The sequence below is a fragment of the Cololabis saira genome, chromosome 9 (assembly GCF_033807715.1).
Source record: "Cololabis saira isolate AMF1-May2022 chromosome 9, fColSai1.1, whole genome shotgun sequence".
NCBI classification, from domain to species: domain Eukaryota; kingdom Metazoa; phylum Chordata; class Actinopteri; order Beloniformes; family Belonidae; genus Cololabis; species Cololabis saira.
In genome coordinates this window covers 4,941,153-4,960,888 of record NC_084595.1, presented here as the reverse complement: position 1 = coordinate 4,960,888, position 19,736 = coordinate 4,941,153, and the positions used below count along the sequence as shown (strand labels likewise).

The 19,736-nt window shown below is 39.3% G+C and overlaps 1 protein-coding gene across 1 annotated transcript in view; it reads right to left on the bottom strand.

Annotated features, from left to right (window-relative positions):
- Positions 1-19,736, bottom strand: part of txnrd2.2 (thioredoxin reductase 2, tandem duplicate 2) — an 83,342-nt gene that overhangs the window by 48,894 nt on the left and 14,712 nt on the right. The window contains exons 8-10 of the mRNA XM_061730346.1: positions 10,306-10,325; positions 8,777-8,868; positions 6,338-6,512 (exon numbers count right to left, since the gene is read on the bottom strand). Of these exons, the coding sequence (XP_061586330.1) occupies positions 6,338-6,512; positions 8,777-8,868; positions 10,306-10,325 (287 nt within the window). The remainder of the gene's footprint in view (positions 1-6,337; positions 6,513-8,776; positions 8,869-10,305; positions 10,326-19,736) is intronic.

Here is a 19,736-nt window from a genome sequence, read left to right as displayed (position 1 = left end):
ATAATGTACATGAAGGAGTTGGATATGCCCTCCAATCTCATAATCATTGTGATGAAGCTTCCTTACAAGCTACGGGAGAAGTGGAGGAGCGTTGCATGTGATCTGCAGGAGCAAAATGGATGTAGAGTAATGTTCACTGACCTCGTGACATTTGTGGAAAAACAAGTCAAAATCCTCTCTGACCCATTTTTTGGTAATATTCAAGATCTGTCACCTGTCAGCCGCAGCAAAGCCCCCAATGTCAGTCACACAAAGCAAAGGAGAAATGGAAGCACTTTTGCCACCAGTGTCTGTGCAGTAAAGGAAAGCAACAAGATCGACATGGACAGTAACATCAAGTCTTCCTCTGCCCAAAACTATAGCAAATGTTGTCTATTTTGCAAACTTAACAGTCACTCTCTGGATAAATGCTCACAGTTCAAGTTAAAGATGCATCGGGACAAGATAAGTTTCATACAGGAAAATGGAATTTGTTTTGGTTGCCTGAGAGTTGGTCACAGAAGCAAAGACTGCAGGAGTCGTTTGGTCTGTATCGTGTGTAACCAGAAGCATCCATCAGTCCTTCACATTCAGGAAAAGGATAAAGGTACATCCTTAAAGGACGCACAAACTGTGAGCTCTCCGCCGAGTGTTTCACATGGATCTTCTCAGACATGTGGAGCTATAGGGGCCGGTGATGAGGATGATGCTGTCTTCTCCATTGTTGCAGTAAAGGTGAAATGTCAGATGAGCAATGAGGTTGTGCAAACTTATGCTTTTTTGGATCCTGGGAGTTCAGGTACATTTTGCACTGTCAGTCTGGCAAGGAGACTGGGCCTGAGAGGCAAACCAGCCAACATTTTACTGAGAACCATGGCGCAGAAGAAAATTGTGAGCACCACTGTGTTGTCTGGTGTGGAAGTGTCTGGCATGGATGTGGATGATTTTATCGAGTTACCGAATGTTATGACTCAAGAGACTATGCCAGTATCAAGACTGAACATTCCACAGCAAGAAGATATTGCGAAATGGTCTTATCTGAGGAACATAAAACTTCACCATCTGGATGCAGAGGTGGATCTGCTCATTGGGACAGACGCTCCTAAAGTGATGGAACCCTGGGAGCTGATTAACAGCCAGAGTGAAGGACCATACGCAGTCAGAACCAGAGTTGGCTGGGTGATTAATGGACCACTACGCAGTGGAAAGAGCAGTGGAGTCAAGACGGGCTGTTCCGTCATCACGACGAATCGTATCTCTGTGGAACATCTGGAAGAGATGCTCATCAGTCAATATAACCATGATTTCAGTGAAAAGACATCAGTGGAACGGTTGGAAATGTCAAGAGAAGACATTAAATTCATGAAAATTGTGCAAAGTACAACAGAACTGAAAAGTGGACATTATTGCATTGATTTACCTTTCAGAGAAGATGATCCTGCGTTACCAAACAATCGCTGTGTGGCAAAGCAGCGGCTTCAAGGCCTGAAGAGGAAATTTGAGAAGGATATCAAGTACAAGGAGGAGTACACTTCATTTCTCAGTGACATGTTGGATCAAGGTTATGCTGAGATGGTACCCACAGAACAGCTGGAACAAGATGATGGAAAAGTGTGGTACATTCCCCATCACGGAGTACATCACCCTACCAAAGGAAAGTTGAGAGTTGTATTTGACTGTGGGGCCATATATAAAGGAACTTCACTGAACCAGCATCTGTTGCAGGGACCAGACTTAACCAACTCTCTGATTGGAGTCCTCATCCGGTTCAGGAAGGAGCCTGTTGCAGTTATGGCAGACATCCATGCTATGTTTCATCAAGTGCAGGTACCTGATAAGCATGTTGACTTCCTCAGATTTCTGTGGTGGCCCCAGGGCGACACCGACCAAGAACCAGCAGAATATCGCATGAGGGTACATTTGTTTGGAGCTGTTTCATCCCCAAGTTGCGCTAATTATGCCTTGAGAAGAACTGCAGAGGATAATACGTCTGATTTCTCCCCTGAAGTAATAAGTACCGTCAACCATAACTTCTATGTAGACGACTGCCTGAAGTCCACAGCCTCGGGGGGAGATGCCATTCAACTGGTGAAGGACTTGACTGCACTCTGTGGGAAGGGAGGATTCAGTCTCCAAAAATGGGTAACGAACAGCCGGTCCGTGTTGATGTCAATTCCAAGTGACATTAGAGCGACAGAGATGAAAGAACTGGATTTGGACACAGAGCAGCTTCCCGTTGAAAGAGCGCTTGGATTGAAATGGTGTGTTGAGTCTGATAAGTTCATGTTCAGGACTTCAGTGCAGGAACGGCAGCAAACTAGGAGAGGAATTCTGTCTGTGGTGAGCTCGCTGTATGATCCGCTAGGATTTTTGGCTCCTTTCACCATGTCAGCCAAGTTAATGTTGCAGGAGCTCTGTAGAAGAAACCTGATGTGGGATGAACAAATTCCCTCCTCCTTCTCCAAGCAATGGTCTGATTGGCTGAGCGATCTTCAAAAGATGAATGCATTCACAGTTGAACGCTGTATCAAACCTCATGACTTTGGCACATTTGTGACAGCGCAAATCCATCATTTTTCTGATGCAAGTCAAGCTGGTTATGGAACAGTGTCTTACTTGAGAGTGGAAGATGGTGATAAAGTACACGTGGGATTTCTTGTGGGGAAAGCCAGAGTTGCTCCCCTGAAGCAAATCACCATTCCTCGCCTGGAGCTCACAGCAGCAGTTCTCGCTGTCCGAGTGGATGCCATGTTGCGAAAGGAGCTACAGTGGCAGCTGGAGAGATCAATGTTTTGGACTGATAGCACGACCGTCCTAAAGTACATCTGCAATGAAACTAGACGTTTCCACACCTTCGTTGCCAACAGAGTCTCTGTTATTAGAGAAGCTACGGATGTTGGTCAGTGGAAATATGTGAGCACGAAGATCAATCCTGCAGATGAAGCATCACGTGGATTGACTGCTGAGGAGCTTCTCACAAATGGAAGATGGATTAAAGGCCCGGAGTTCCTCCGTTTGTCAGAGAGTGAGTGGCCTGTGCCTGATTTTGAGCCAGCTGTGATTCCTGCTGATGACCCGGAGGTCAAAAAAGAACCAGCAGTGTATGCCATCGTTAAGCACTTAGAAGATCCCACAGACTGCCTCATTCATTACTTCTCATCATGGAGGAGACTTAAAACATCTGTTGCCTGGTTCCTTGAGCTTAAAAGAGTTCTTTTGCTTTTGAGCCAAAAGAGAAAGGAGTTTAAGGCTGCTGAGAGTGACAAGGAAACGGGAGCTAAAAATTCTGTGGAACAAAAACTTCAGAGCTTCAAGGCCACACTTCGAAGGAGGATTTTGAACCCGGAAAATTATGAGGAGGCAGAAAAGGCAATCTTTCGTTTTGTCCAGAAGTACAGGTTTGAGAATGAAATTGCCTCACTGACACGTGGCTTGAATAACATCTCCAAGGACAGCCCACTGTACAAGCTGGATCCAATACTGGACGACGGCATTCTCAGAGTTGGGGGTCGTCTTCATAAATTGGCATTACCATCAGAAATCAAGCATCCTGTTATCCTGTCAAAAGACATGCATGTTTCCCAGTTTATTCTACGTCATATCCATCAACAGCTTGGACACGCTGGTAGAAACCACATGTTGCATCGGCTTCGACAGAGATATTGGATCATCAGTGCCAATTCTGCTGCAAGGAGGACAATCACAGAATGTACAGTGTGCAGACGGTACAGAGGAAAACTCGGAGAGCAGAAGATGGCAGACTTACCAGAGGAGAGAGTCATGCCAGACAAGGCTCCTTTTACAGATGTCGGAGTGGATTATTTTGGCCCCCTGGAGGTCAAGAGAGGAAGAAGCCTTGTGAAAAGGTATGGAGTGCTGTTTACCTGCCTCACCAGTCGTGCAGTGCACCTGGAGGTGGCACACACACTTGATACACATTCCTGTATTAATGCTGTGCGGAGATTTGTTTGCAGAAGAGGCCCTGTGTCAAGCATGAGGTCTGATAACGGCACAAACTTCATTGGAGCCAACAAAGAGTTGAAGCAAAGTCTTGCTGCTTTGAATGAAGAGAAGATTCAAGGTGCTTTGGTTCAAGATGGGATTAAATGGAGCTTCAATACACCAGCAGCCCCACATCAAGGTGGTATTTGGGAACGTCTGATTCGCTCAGTAAAGGGCATGCTTTCTTCGGTTGTCGGACAGCAGGCGTTGGATGATGAGGCCCTGCAGACGCTGTTTTGTGAGGTGGAGGCAATACTGAACGATATACCCATCACAAAAGTTTCTGATGACCCCAATGACCTTGAGGCCCTTACACCCAATCATATTCTGTTGCTAAAGGGAAAACCCATCTTTCCACCAGGACTCTTTGAACAGACTGATCTATACACAAGGAAAAGATGGAGACAAGTACAGTATATTGCACAACTCTTTTGGAAAAGATGGATATCCGAGTACTTACTTGTGATGCAAGAAAGACAACGGTGGACAAGGCCAAGAAGAAACTTCTCTCCAGGAGATATTGTCATCATCGCTGATGCTACAGCTCCCAGAGGATCCTGGATGATGGGCCGAGTTCTGAGTACCAAGTCTGATGCCAAAGGATTGGTCCGTTCTGTGTGCCTTCAAACTAAGACCAGTGTTTTGGAGCGGCCTGTAACGAAGATCTGCCTGCTCCTGGAGGCCACGGCTTAGGATCATGGACATTATTCTCTCTCTTTCTCCCTTACTTCTCTATACTCTGTCTGGTTGTTTCGTTTACAGTATTCCAGAAGAAGACGGAAGAATCACCTCCCGTTAGAGTTAGGGAGAGATAAAGAAAATAGCTCCTTTTTAGAAATGAATGTAATTGTGAGTTTACACTTTCCACAATTAGGGGCCGGAGTGTAGGAGCTATTTGTCACTTTTGTATTATTTAATTCATTTATTATTTAGTTAGTTTTTGTGGTTTAGTTTTGGGAATACACTTTTAATTTGTTTATGATATTTAGTATTGATTAAGTTTATTTTGTTACTTAACCATGTTTTATTTTGAAAGTACTGGGTAGCTGGAGCGCACCAGGTGAGATTACTTATATGGGTTGGCAGACACAGGTGAGACAGGCACCTGGGAGGGCAGATGGTTTTTTACCAGGGCAAGAGAGGCGTCAAAGATCTTTGCTCGTTTGTTTGCCAGGAAAATAAACCATTGGAAACTATATTTTTTGCCTGGACAATGGACTTTCTGTATCCTGCGTAAATCCACTCCCTAGGTGTCTCAGTGGCCGTTTGATTATTATAGTTTGATACTTAGAGTTGAATATTTTGATTTATTTATTTATTTTGTTATAATTCACCTGGAGGACAAATAGCCACTACAAGGAGTAAAAGTAAAAAGTCGTCTGAAAAATAATTACTCCAGTGAAGTATAGATAATACGGCTGGGGATCGATTCAAATGTCAAGAATCGATTTGATTCCGATTCTTAAGATTCAGAATCGATTATCAAGATTTGATTCGATCCGATTCCGATATTGATTTGTGTTAGTGTTAATAAAACTGTTTTTTCAGCTGTTGCATGAATTATATGACTGTAGTTCTGCAACATATTAATACTAGTATTATATTGAGATTAAACAGCAAGTATTGCAGCTAATGATGCTGTAAGGACCAATCAGCTCCCAGAATGCTGATAGAACTGAAACAGAAACATCAAGTGGGTCAGAATTACCAAACAGATCCAGGGAGGAAACAGAGACGGAGGAAATTGCTTTTATTTTTTCCCACATTCCATTTTTATTTGTTCCATTTTCTATTTTGGTTTTAAATTTTTGAGCATTTGGTTTTTAGCATTTTTTGCAAATGTAACCCCAAGACAGTATATAAAGTAATGAAATATAGACAATTTATGCAATTATAACCTAACACTTTAATGTTTTCATACCTTTAAACATATTTAAACATATTTAAAGGCAAAAACATGGCACCAGTTATTCTCGTGTCCAACAAAGCATTCATTTTTTGGGGATAAACAAAAAAATAACCAAAAGTTGTAATGTAGTGATGAAAGAAAAATACATAAATAAATAAAAGGAAAAAATAAATAAATAAAAAAATAAATAAAAGGAAAAAAAAAAACTAATAAATAAATAAATAAATAAATAAAATAAAATAAATAAAAATTGATCTTTAGACATATGAATCGATTTTTAGGAATTAATATGAGAATCGATTTATTCAACACAGGCCTAATAGATAACCAAAATTTCTACTTAAGTAAGGTAACGAAGTATTTGTACTTTGTTACTTGACACCTCTGCATTGAGCTTTCCACCCTTTAGGAAGAAAATGACCCACATGGAGTCCCACACAAACTCACCCACGGCCCACAGCACCGAGTCGTAGGCGTCTCTGTGCTCGCCGCCCGTCTGGGCGTCGGTCCACGTCACCTGGACGGCTCCTGACGAGAGACGCTCCACTCTCTTAGGGACAGATTTCCACAGAAACTTGGTGGAGTATCCCTCCATGTAGTCCGTCACCAGACCGGCCATTTGCTGCAAGGAGCAAAAGTGAATATTTAGGGCCAATCCCAATGTTCACCGTTCTTTCTACCACTAGCCCTAAAGATGAAGCCACAGGCGTAGGGTCCTTGTAATGTTCCCTAGGGATTGGGAACCACTTCTACGTCACTGCGTGGTTTACGTTCGGGTACGTAAGCGACTGCTAGTTACGTTTGCACAAACGTCACACCAGATCAGGAAACCCAGGGATAAAAGCTGTTTTAATTTCAGCTGTAGCGGGACTGCCAGTTGTTCATTGCTGGTTCGTTTTGTTAACTCTGTGAGCTTTGTTGGTTTGTTTGTTAGTTTGCTGGTGGTTTCTTTTCTCTCTGTGATTTTTGAGTTATTTGTGAAGAAGTTCTGAGTTTCCTGTGAGGAAGGTTTTTTTGTTCCCAGTGGGAGTTTTTCTGTGTTTTTCTATTAAACTATCCCTTGTTTTGGCTAAAGTTTAACCCGGTTTGGTGTCGTGCGATTGGATTCAGAGAGAACGATCCATAACACTACAGATGTGTGTGGACGTGTTAAAGAGGTAAAGCCACAGATTTGTTTTCTTTATTGTTGTAATCTGTGCTTTAAATAAATCTTACATCGTTTATTATAAAACAAACTGATTTATTGCTTGTGTATTTGAAAAATACATGAGAACAGGACCTTGAAAAAATAATTGCATATTAAATCGCAATCGCAATATTGAGGAAAAAAATCGCAATTAGATTATTTTCAAAAATCGTTCAGCCCTAGTTAAGATCCCCAATCTGGGCTCAGTTTATCCAAATAACGCCTGTTAAGATATTTGATCAGAGCCGGCCCGGGAGCAGCAGCAGCAGCTCACGGCCGGGTCAACCTGCGCCGTCGTCCCGGGGGAGAAACCTGCAGCTCTGTGGAGAATTACCGCTGCCTGAAATAAATCATTTAGGAAGATAAATGTTTGTTTAATAGATTAAATCTAACAGTTGTAGCTACGCCTGTTAAGAAATTTGCTACGAATATTTCGGAATGAGAACTGCCTGCCGGCTCGGGAGCTGATTTATGGTTCCGCGTTAAATCGATGTAGAGCCTACGGCGTACGGTGCGCGTCGCCGCGCGCCGTACGCCGTAGGCTCTGCGTTGGTGTAACGCGGAACCATAAATCAGCCTTTATTCTGGCGAGGTTTGAAAAAGACTTCGCAACAATGACCAAGCAAGTGATTATGTACATTCACTGAGTGAATATTATGAAAGTAAAATATATATTTCTCGCTAGAAATGTAATCAAAACGCATTTTTAGCTAAGTTAACATAAAGTATGCTGCTGGTTGTTTACAACATTAAATCAACGTTGTGTTGTTGAGTGTACTGTCAGCTTAATGTGACTACAATAAAACCTACCCAAAACTAGTCTACTAGTTAACTTACGTTAGCTTCTTAGCATGTAGCAACCGCAGCCACTTGTAGTGTAGAATGAATGAAAGATACTATTCTATTGGTGGGGCAACTATGGTTTCAGTTGGATTGCTTGTTCAGCCTATTTAAAGCAGACATACGTCGTAAGTGCCGTTTTCAGGAGAAAATATCAAAAACAAGAAATTGCCAAAATGCTGATGTTTACAATAGACTATTTTGTTATATACATTGGGAGCTCGTTTTTATTTTCTTATTTTTCTCTTATTTTCACTGACCTCATATCAATTTTCTTGAATGTGAACTAGCCCATTAGGCACTTTATTTTATTTTCATCGCAGATGTATATTTATTTTAATGCAACCATCAATGTGTCTGAATTGTGATCCAAATAAATGTGCAAACTCATGTCAATTCATGTTCCCTTTCTAGATGTATTTCTTAAAATTGACATTTTTATCAAAAGGATGAGAGAAAATGTGATGGAAAATATTTTTTCGATTTGATCTAGTGATAAATGTCTAAAATAATTGTGAGACTAAAACTAGACTAAAATGCCAATAGTTTTTGTTGACTAAAACTAAACAAATAAATTTGCGTTTTCATGGACTAAGACTTTTAGTCGACAAAAATGTGACTAAATAAAAAAAGGATGAGTTCGACTAAATATGACAAAAAATAACAACGGCGATTGAAACAGGACTAAGACTGAAACAAAATTTAAAAATAGCCGACAAGAACAACACTGACGGGAACGCGCAAAATTTAGGGGTAGTGCTGAAAAGTAGGACTAGGGGGGGATTGGGACTGGGCCTTAGCCTCAAAAACACCAGAAAGGAGTGTGGAGAACATGCAGACTATTGCTCACGGAGCTCTACCTGATCAAAACCGCGGAGCGCGATGCTGCGAACCATCACCGTGGTGTCCAAGCCGATGCCTGTGAGGAAACCTGCACACTCCAGAGCCACATCTGGGTCACGGGAAGTTAAGGATTCCAGCACTTTCGTCTCATCACATCTGTACACTGCAGAAACTCAAAATCTTACCAGGAATATTTGTCTTATTTCTAGTTAAAATGTCTCATTTTTAGTCAAAAAAATCTCATTACACTTAAAACAAGACTCATTACCAGAAAAATAATTTATTTGACAATTTTCACCTGTTTCAATCAATTTTCACTTGAAATAAGTAGAAAAATCTGCCAGTGGGACAAGATTTATCTTCTCATTACAAGCAAAAAAATCTTGTTCCACTGGCAGATTTTTCTAATTATTTCAAGTGAAAATTTTTGGAACAATCTGAATAAAGCAGGGGTGTCAAACTCATTTTGCTTGGCGGGCCGGATTTGACCAATTTTTTTCTCGCGGGCCGCACGCTCAAAATAACAAAAACGGTGCCAACATTTTTTTTTCTAATTCTTTTTTTTTACTTTTTTTATCTAATCCAATATCAGTTTAGTTAATTTTAAAGGAAATATGCACTTTGTTTACACTGTAATTATGTAAAATATATTTCTTCAGGATCTTTTCTTGAAATTTCTCGTTTTTTTTTTCAAATGATGTAAGATACTTTTAATATCATTTTACAAAGATAAACAGAAACAAGTATTTTTTTTTATATTTCGCTTTTTTATAGGAAATTTAATTAAAAGCAAAATCTTTCTTATTACATCCGAGAGTGTTTCTTTGTGATTTAGAGATTTTTCCAGTACAATTAAGTGTATTTATTTTTAAAAATTGGCGCGGATATTTACGCCAGTGTGCCGAAAAAGTCAGCACTTCTTTTTTAACTGTTTTACTTTGTCACTATCCTCGTATTCAAAACTGAAATTCTCAGAATAAATATCTTCTATCATCTTTTTTAGCAGTGATATTTTTCCTGCGAAAATATATAATAGTAGTCAGTTAATAAAAATAAACAACCGTCTACAAAGAAATAAAATCGGCAAATGCATTCTAGAAAACTAAACAAATGTCAAAAACTGCTTTATTTGTGGAATAACGATGGATTTGTAGAAGAAATATATTATGGGATATGCTGCGATTCATGGCAATTATTTATGCCTTCCTTTTTAGTAAATTAACATTTTGTTTTTTTGTGTTGGAAACTTTTCTCGGGCCGCACATTTGACACCCCTGGAATAAAGAAAACAAAGAATAGATTTTTTTACATGGCATATATGATATGATATTGTGAGGAAGGGACAGGACTAAACCAGCGTTATTCTGTTTCCTCCTGTTTCCTCTCCAACACATTGTTTTGCTGTTGTGTTTTATTTTTGGATGAGACTGTTAAATTGTTTTGCTTTTTTAGATATTTTGATGCTTTTAATTTGATCGATTTTGTTGTGTTCAAACAATAACGGCTTCAGCTTCATTTGCAAACTTCCATCTGGACAAAAGGATACAACTGGCTCCGACCACGAGTCTGCAAAAAGCACAAAGAAAGAGAACAGCATTAGCAGGACCAAGGACATAAAAAGATACATTTCACCATTTGTTCAGTGCACTTCAGCCAAATACGACAAATCCAGGGCAAAAGTGTTTTTACAGCCAGAATTAGAGGTGATGAATTACAAAACGTCATAAGGTGTGAAGAACATGTGGAAAACAACAAAAACCCTGCGTTTCTGTGTGTGGTCCAGGTGAATCACTCCTGAAATCCGGCTAACAGACGTGTCCCGGTGAGGAGGGCTAATTGCTGGCGTTTAGGTTAATCCCTGACGGGGTGTGTCATGTTCAGGCCTGAGTGACGCCCGTCTCCTGCAGAGATGACACCCCGTTCCCCCGTGTTTTTACCTCCCAAAGGCCGACCTTCTCCCTTTAAGGTTTTCTGCAGACGACAGCTCTGATTGTTGCACATCCTGCCCTCGTCCATACGAACACTAACCACTAAAAGCCCCCGTCGTGCTCCTTCTCCCCACGTCTGTGTAATGCACTCCTGCACTTATCACGTATTGTCAAGTGGCTTAAAAAGATTAGGCAAAGAGCTCCAGATTGATTCTTTGCTTTCATCGCTGACAAACCGTCTCCTTCCCCCGAACCTTGTTTCAACCCTGGTGTGTGGAGCAAGAGAACATTCTTACAACTTAATACCGTTAAGGGGTTTTACAACAATACTCACGTATTTATCTTGTGCATACATCAGATTTATAAAATCTGGCAGTCGATAAAAAAAGGGCATAGAAAGTCAAAACTATAGGCTACATTACTTTTTCTAGATCAGGGGTCGGCAACCCGCGGCTCCAGAGATCTTTTAACGCCGCCCTAGTGGCTCCTGGAGCTTTTTCAAAAATGTTTGACCTTTTTTTTCCTTTTTTTCTCTCTTTTTTTTCCTTTTTTCTTCTTTTTTTAACTTTTTTTCCTTTTTCCTTTTTTTCCTCTTTTTTTCTTCCTTTGTCCTTTCGACTTTTTGACTTTCTTCTCAACATTTGGAATTTTTTCTCGACATTTTGACTTTTTTCTTGACATTTTGACTTTTTCTCAACATTTCAACTTTTTTCTCAAAATTGTACTTCAACATTAATCTCAACATTTCACATTTTTTCTCGACATTTCGACTTTTTTCTCGAAGTGCATAATGAAATAAAAAAAATCTTCCTCCTCTAAAATATTATTTGGATTTTTCTCCTGCCTGGCCCTAATACTCTTCCACGGATTCGCGTAACAAAAGAGTCATGTGGAAAGACATTAGCAGCTACATTTGCAGCCGAGGACCCAGTTCTAACTAATATAGAAACATGCAGCATGTGTTGTCTTCATTCTACGGAGCCCCTAAAGGGACACAGATTTTTTTTTTTTTATAATGAGTTTTAAGCGTGCGCGTAAAACCTTTAAGTGAGCATGTAAAGTTGTTTACTTGCAAGCAAAGTGGTAATGTCCTTATAATGGAGTCCCAGGTTAAAATATAGCTCAGCTAAATCCTGTAATGTAATTTCCATTCATAAACAGAGCAGGGCGCAACTGGAGGGTCTCATTTTAACTAGAAATAAGACAAATATTCTTGTTAAGATTTGGAGTTTTTGCAGCGTACAGAACTGCGGCCAAGGCCTTACTGGAGCCACAACTCCTGAGGAAGGAGGGGTCGCAATGAACCGTCTGTTAGGAAGTGTTAGGCTTGACCAGCCCTTCAAAAGCCCCTTCCCATAAAGGAAATGTTCAGTACTTCCTTTTCCTCAAGACTTGTGTGGCCATTGTGCAAATGTAAAGCCTAATAGCACCAAGGGCCAGTCCCAATCCCCCCCTAGTCCTACTTTTCATCCCTACCCCTAAATTTTGCACGTTCCCGTGAGGATAGTGGTGTCCCAATTCCTCTTTGCATGTAGGGCTAGTGGACATAACGAGGGCTAGTGGACGTAACGAGGGCTAGTGGACATAACGAGGGCTAGTGGACATAACAAGGGCTAGTGGACATAACGAGGGCTAGTGGACGTAACGAGGGCTAGTGGACATAACGAGGGCTAGTGGACATAACGAGGGCTAGTGGACGTAACGAGGGCTAGTGGACATAACGAGGGCTAGTGGACATAACGAGGGCTAGTGGACATAACGAGGGCTAGTGGACGTAACGAGGGCTAGTGGACATAACGAGGGCTAGTGGACATAACGAGGGCTAGTGGACGTAACGAGGGCTAGTGGACATAACGAGGGCTAGTGGACGTAACGAGGGCTAGTGGACATAACGAGGGCTAGTGGACATAACAAGGGCTAGTGGACATAACGAGGGCTAGTGGACGTAACGAGGGCTAGTGGACATAACGAGGGCTAGTGGACATAACGAGGGCTAGTGGACGTAACGAGGGCTAGTGGACATAACGAGGGCTAGTGGACATAACGAGGGCTAGTGGACATAACGAGGGCTAGTGGACGTAACGAGGGCTAGTGGACATAACGAGGGCTAGTGGACATAACGAGGGCTAGTGGACATAACGAGGAACGAGGGCTAGTGTGTATGAATCTAGCCCTTCACAGCGAGGGATTTCAGATACTGACTGGCTGACCGAGGGCCTGAGAAAATTCCCAGAATGCTTTACGTCATCATTTGCAGACTGAATAAAAAAAAAAAAAACATGGCGGACATTTCTTATTTTTTAGTGAATAAAATCTATATTTTGAGTTAGTTTCTGCATAAAAATGCATTTTGATTACATTTCTAGCGAGAAATATCTATTTTACTTTCATAATATTCACTCAGTGAATGTACATAATCACTCACTTGCTCGTTGTTGCGAAGATCTCGCCAGAATAAAGGCTGATTTATGGTTCTGCGTTACACCAACGCAGAGCCTACGGTCAGTGGCGGAGCTGGAAATTTAACCTTGGGGGGGCCAGAGGGGGGCCAGGGCTATTTCAGGGGGTCCACACACTATGACAATGAACTAGTTTCTGATGTTGAAATGTACATATTAAGCACAGGAGATGAGATTTGTGTATATATAAATTTAAGTTTATTCACACTGTACAAAATGTAAAAAAAAAACAAAGACCATTCTTCCTTTTTTGCAAGTCTTTTGTTTCATCTGCAATCACACTAAACACTTAATTTTCTTTCACTACTTTTATGATTTCACTCTGTACCATCTCAGCTAAGCCCTGAAGAATCTCATTTTGGATTTGGTGACTTGTGTACTTTGCGTTCCCACATGCATCCAGCCTTTTTTCAATAAATTGGTCATGCTTCGCTATTTCGTCTAATATGGCCAAAAAGTTTCCCTTATTCTTGGAGTCCTCAGACTCTTGATGACCCCTCTGTGCTATATTTTGGGTTGCAGTCAAAAGAAGCATATTTGCAATTTTTTTTTCCAATAATGTCGATTTTCTTCCACTTTTTTTTCGTCGATTCTCATTTAAAGAATTGAACATGGTTGTGTTCCTCTCAGTAGCTTTTTTATGTTGACTCCATGCATACATAGCGCCAACTACTGTACAGGAGGGACATAGCAGTCAGGAGTCAAGTCTGTCAGTCTGGCTCCTTTCAACAAGACGTGCGCGGTGCCCTGTTATGTCAATCATCTGGGGTGGCACTAGGGGGGGGGGGCAATCACATTTCAGGGGGGTCCAGTGGCCCCCCGGCCCCCCCTCTAGCACCGCCCCTAGGGTACGCGGCGACGCGCCGTACGGTGCACGTCGCCGCGTACCCTACACCGTAGGCTCTGCGACTGTTTCAGCTATTTTAAAGTTCAGGTTATAAATTTTTCTAAAGTAAACAGAGAAAAACCTGCTTCTTCAGCTTTGACATCTTTTAGTTCGGGACAACAAAGCAGAAAATGTCATCAAATTGTCTTCTTTAATTATAAGAGTTATGAATTGATTGAAGCTTCATCAAGGAGTAAAAACCTACTAATGATGCGGCTGCTGGTTAATGTGGAAATATTTACACATTTTTATTTCATAATTTACCGCTTTTTCCCCTAATGCACACCCATACTTTGCTGCTTTTTTTTCTTCTTATTTTTCCCCAAACAATTTTTTTGATACGATCACACATTTCTAGAGTACATATTTAGGCTCCAATCTTTCAGAGCAAAAGCTGCTACTGTGCTGTCAGATATTTGATAACAGATCACCGTTCCAGATACAGGACAGCGAATAATGTTCCACCAAACCAATGCTCAACATCTTAATACAAGCTGCACTTCCAAAATAGTGAGCTACACAAAAATCAGCAACTCTGCCCGAAGTAAAACTAAACAGTGGGAGCTTTTTGTTTTGTATAATTTCATTAATAGCTCTGACTTTTTTTTTTAAGGTCTATATGTTTTAGAAAACAAAGTACGAACAACAATGAAAAGAAGAGCATGTGCATATGGAACTGTGGAAATCTGGAACAGTTTGGAGCAGGAAATGAAACAAAGTACTAACATAAATATCTTTAAAAAGAGATACAAAAAATTTATTAATTTATAAATAGGTATATGGAAGAGGAAATGGGTTAACGAGGAGTGTGAGAATAAAATAAAATAGGGAAAAATGGTATATTATACTTGCTTAAGATATGTTTAGATATTTATCTAGTATATATCATATGTTGAGAGGGATAGTGATAATTATGTAATATGTTATATATTTATTGGGTATGTAGCGCATTATTATATAGTGTATATTTATATAGATGTATATAATATTTGTATTTTCTAGATATTGATATATTTATGTAATATTTATATTTTCTATATACTTATATGGATAATTATGTAATAATAGGCATGTTTACGTAGTATTTATATAGATTATATATATATATATATATATATATATGGATATTGTGTAGATATAATAGCAGTAATGTAAATCCATAGAGTTATAAAGAAAATCGAATATATATGAATATGAAGATGTAAATGTTTATCTTTTTACTTTCATTTTTATATACATGTTCGAAATAAAAATGCATTCATTCATTTGACTCCTATTACAACTAGTTTGAGAAAATGAGTCCTTATCAAATTTAATACCTTAATATGATATTTTTAAGCTATTTATGTTATTAATCCCCCTCCCACTTGGTTCCTGATGGGCAAATAACTGCAGATATTTAATCAACCACCAGGTGGTGCTAATGAACGAAGCCCAGATTAATCAGCAGCGCTCACTTTTACCAGGTTCCAGAAAAACGTGTTTAGTTCTGCACGTTTAGATCCCTTTAGAGTACAAATGAGAGAAATATGCAAAGAACCATGCCGAGCATAAGACAGAAATCAAAGTGTATCAATAAGACGAGGCATCCCTTTACAGGGCTCATACACATTTTAACACATTTCCATGACTTTTCCATGACTTGTCAGCAAGTTTCCATGACTATACATGACCTCTAAAACATCAATGTATGAATGAAATATAGGAATAAAACTATGTAAAAAGTCACTACAGTGGAGATCTAATGACAATTATGGTTTATACAAAATAATCATTTGTTTAAACCAGGGGTGTCAAACTCACTTTGCTTGGCGGGCCGGATTTGACCAATTTTTTTCCTCACGGCCGCACGCTCAAAATAACAAAAACGGTGCAATTTTTTTTTTTTTCCTAATTCTTTTTTTTTACCATTGTTATCTAATCCAATATCAGTTTAGTTAATTTTAAAGGAAATATGCACTTTGTTTACACTCTAATTATGTAAAATATATTTCTTCAGGATCTTTTCTTGAAATTTCTCGTTTTCTTTTCAAATTATGTAAGATACTTTTAATATCATTTTACAAAGATAAACAGAAACAAGTATGTTTTTTTTATATTTTGCTTTTTTATAGGAAATTGAATTAAAAGCAAAATCTTTCTTATTACATCCGAGAGTGTTTCTTTGTGATTTAGAGATTTTTCCAGTACAATTAAGTGTATTTATTTTTAAAAATTGGCGCGGATATTTACGCCAGTGTGCTGAAAAAGTCAGCACTTCTCTTTTAACGGTTTTACTTTGTCACTATCCTCGTATTCAAAACTGAAATTCTCAGAATAAATATCTTCTATCATCTTTTTTAGCAGTGATATTTTTCCTGCGAAAATATATAATAGTAGTCAGTTAATAAAAATAAACGACCGTCTACAAAGAAATAAAATTGGCAAATGCATTCTAGAAAACTAAAAAACTGTCAAACTGCTCTATTTGTGGAATAACGATGGATTTGTAGAAGAAATATATTATCGGATATGCTGCGATTCATGGCAATTATTTATACCTTCCTTTTTAGTAAATTATCAATTCGTTTTTTTGCGTTGGAAACTTCTCGAGGGCCGCATGAAAACCTCTCTCGGGCCGCACATTTGACACCCCTGGTTTAAACTAACACTGATAAACCAGCAATATGTTGTAGTATATGCAGTATATGTTTTATAGTAATCTAATATAACTGTAATAACTGTAATAACTGTTGGAGAATGTGCATGATGCACAAGATGATCGGCAAGTCACGTGTGAATACGAAATATTTATTGATCCATTTTAAATCTACCTTATAGGCTGTTTTAACTAAATGTTATCATTAAGTGAGAAAAATAAATTCCATGACTTTTCCAAAACTTTTGAGGGGAACTTATGTTTCCAAAACGTTTCCAGGCCTTGAAAATGACATTTTCAAATTCCATGACTTTTCCAGGTTTTTTTAAAACGTATGAACCCTGACTTTAACGGTTTAATTGCTACAATCTGTGTAAAATCTGTTTTTGTATTACTGTACTGTGGGTTTTTTTTTTTTTTTTTTTTCCGCAATCGGCACATCTATATATTATTTTGTACAGCCATGCAATTGTGGGTGGGTCGGGGTTTAAAATATGGCATATTGGATAGGGTTGATTTTGATTTTTGTTTTGTACCATTTTATTTTTGCCAAAAAAAATACCAATAAAAAGATTCATTAAAAAAAACATTACTGGATGCTGTTTCTGTAATACTGCATTTTCTGTCATATTTTAACTCTATGTATAGCATTTTCATACATGTCTCCCTGTGTTTTTAGGATTTTTCCTCTTTGATGGAACAAAGAAAAGCAAGACAAGGACCTGCGTGATACATGGTTGTATTCTGTCGTTGCACAGGCCGGGCCTCGCGTGTTCTCAGCGTTTCCTTCTCACAGCGTAACGGTGGGAACCAGTTGTGGACTTGAGCCTGCAGGCCGAGTCTGTCACTTAGGCGTGTGCTTGAAGGTTGATTTAAACACCCGTCCCTCAACTCCAACCACCTGATAAGCTGCTACGTCCTCACAAACACCACAATCACCTGCACAGCTGAGGGTTTGACGTCTCCAAGCTGTGACTCTCAGTTAAGTTTCCCTGATGCAGATGCTAAACCACATCTGCCCGTGAGGTGAGTGAAACGTCTATAAACTACCACACCTGAACATCAGAGGACTTACAGAGCAGCTGGAGTCATAGTGGGGACTGTGCTACACTCTTTCTTCAGCAGCTAAATCAACTATACTGAATGAATAAATGGGACGTAAAACGTAAATTTCTTTGTAGAAAGGCGCTTTATGAAAATAAGTCCATTTACTTGTATTAGTTTACAGCCCAGTCTCGCCAAATCCAATATGGCGGCGACGTCCGTAGGCGATGCAATGTGCTGATTGGCTCTCCAGAAACGCTTTGAAACCCGTGCCAAAGATCGCTGATTGGCTGTTATTATTGGCACGTCAAAACACTGCCATAACTCGTAGTTGTAAAAAAGGTTTGTAGCTTTTGTTAAACAAAAGTTTGTAGCTTTGTATATCCAATGTTGCTCACAGACGAATTAATTCCACAGCTACAAATATTTTTTGCACACGCACAAAATATTTCTACAAGTACAAATATTTTTTGCAAGTACAAATATTTTTTGCACATGCACAAAATATTTCTACGAGTACAAAGTTTATTTACAGATACAAAATATTTATGGCTTTAATTTGAGCCCATAGAAGTTTCCTCAGGCACTAGTGGAGCCGGCGGGGGGGCAGAGGGGGCGGCCGCCCCGGGCCCACTGCTGCGTTGGGGCTCACGCCGAAGGGGGGGGGAGAAAAAAAAAGTGTGCTGAATAAAATAAGGAAAGTTGGACTGTAGGGGTGTAACGATACACGATATTGAGGTCACGATAACGATACGATATTATAGCAGTATTTTTTTAACAACCTTGAATGAGGAACATATTACTGGAAAAAATGGTCTTTTATTTGAAAAACACAAAATACAAAACAATACTGTGCGTTTGCCCTATTGTTCCAGTTTGTAATGCTTTATAACTGTTTAAGTTTTAAAGAGAAAGCCAGGCCAACCATTTTCCACAAACTGAACTAAAAGTAAATGTCAGGTTTGCATTATGATCTTCAGTTTCATACAAGTACAAATATTTAGACACAAACTGAATAGTTTCTCTCATGTATGATTTGACTTTTTTCTTTTCCAGAAATTTAACAACTAAAATTAAATAAATAAATAAAAGTAAATAAATACATACAATTTTACATCATAAAAAAGATTGATTCATGCTCACCTTATAAGTGTAAGAGGAGATTTATTTTTGTTAAGAAGGTTATTTTGGTAATTCAGGGTTCATTATTTTATAAATATATTCTTTATATTGTGATGTAAATCAGGGACTATAATGACACTAGTCAGTTTATCTGTAGTGATTAGTCTGTTTTAGATTGGGCGGAGTGATACGCCACAGTACGGCACTAGGTGCTGTGTTGATGTTCTAAAATCCTACACTGTTGAGGGACATTAAAGTACACTGGAACTCAGCAGAAGTTTCCCCGTGTTTATCCTACTCACCACCCCAAAAAGGTTTAATTTATAAGGTAAGGCTTAACTCTACACCAGCCTTACATCAGTAAAAGTTCAGAGCTCAAAACCTGTAAGAGTCCCGTGATCGGAACCAAAACGGAACTAGTTTCTTCTGAGCGGAGGAAGATTTTGGTCCGCGGGTCGAGGCGCGGTCGTTACTAGTCAACACAATATATTAATATTAATAACATAATATCACAATACAGTTTGTCACCTCCACGACACGTATCGTGACGTTTTTGTATCGCGAAATTTCGTGGCACGATATATTGTTACACCCCTAATTGAAAGGTTTGCGGCGATGAAGAACCGGCTGATTGTGTTAAATACATGTCGTTGCACATTGTAGTCTGTTGTGTGTAGGTTGAACACGTGTGTCTGAATTGTGCTACTCGGCTGTATTGAATCCAACATCACTGGATGTCATTTGATTTTTATCTCCAGGTTGATACCTATATCTTAAAGTCTGCATTAGGTTTTTTTTTTTTTTAGCAATTATGTTTTAACGGGGATGTTTAAGCTATAAGGGCCCATCTAGAATTTTCCGCCCCCCTGGCCTCAGGACAACCAAAGCCAATACAAATAG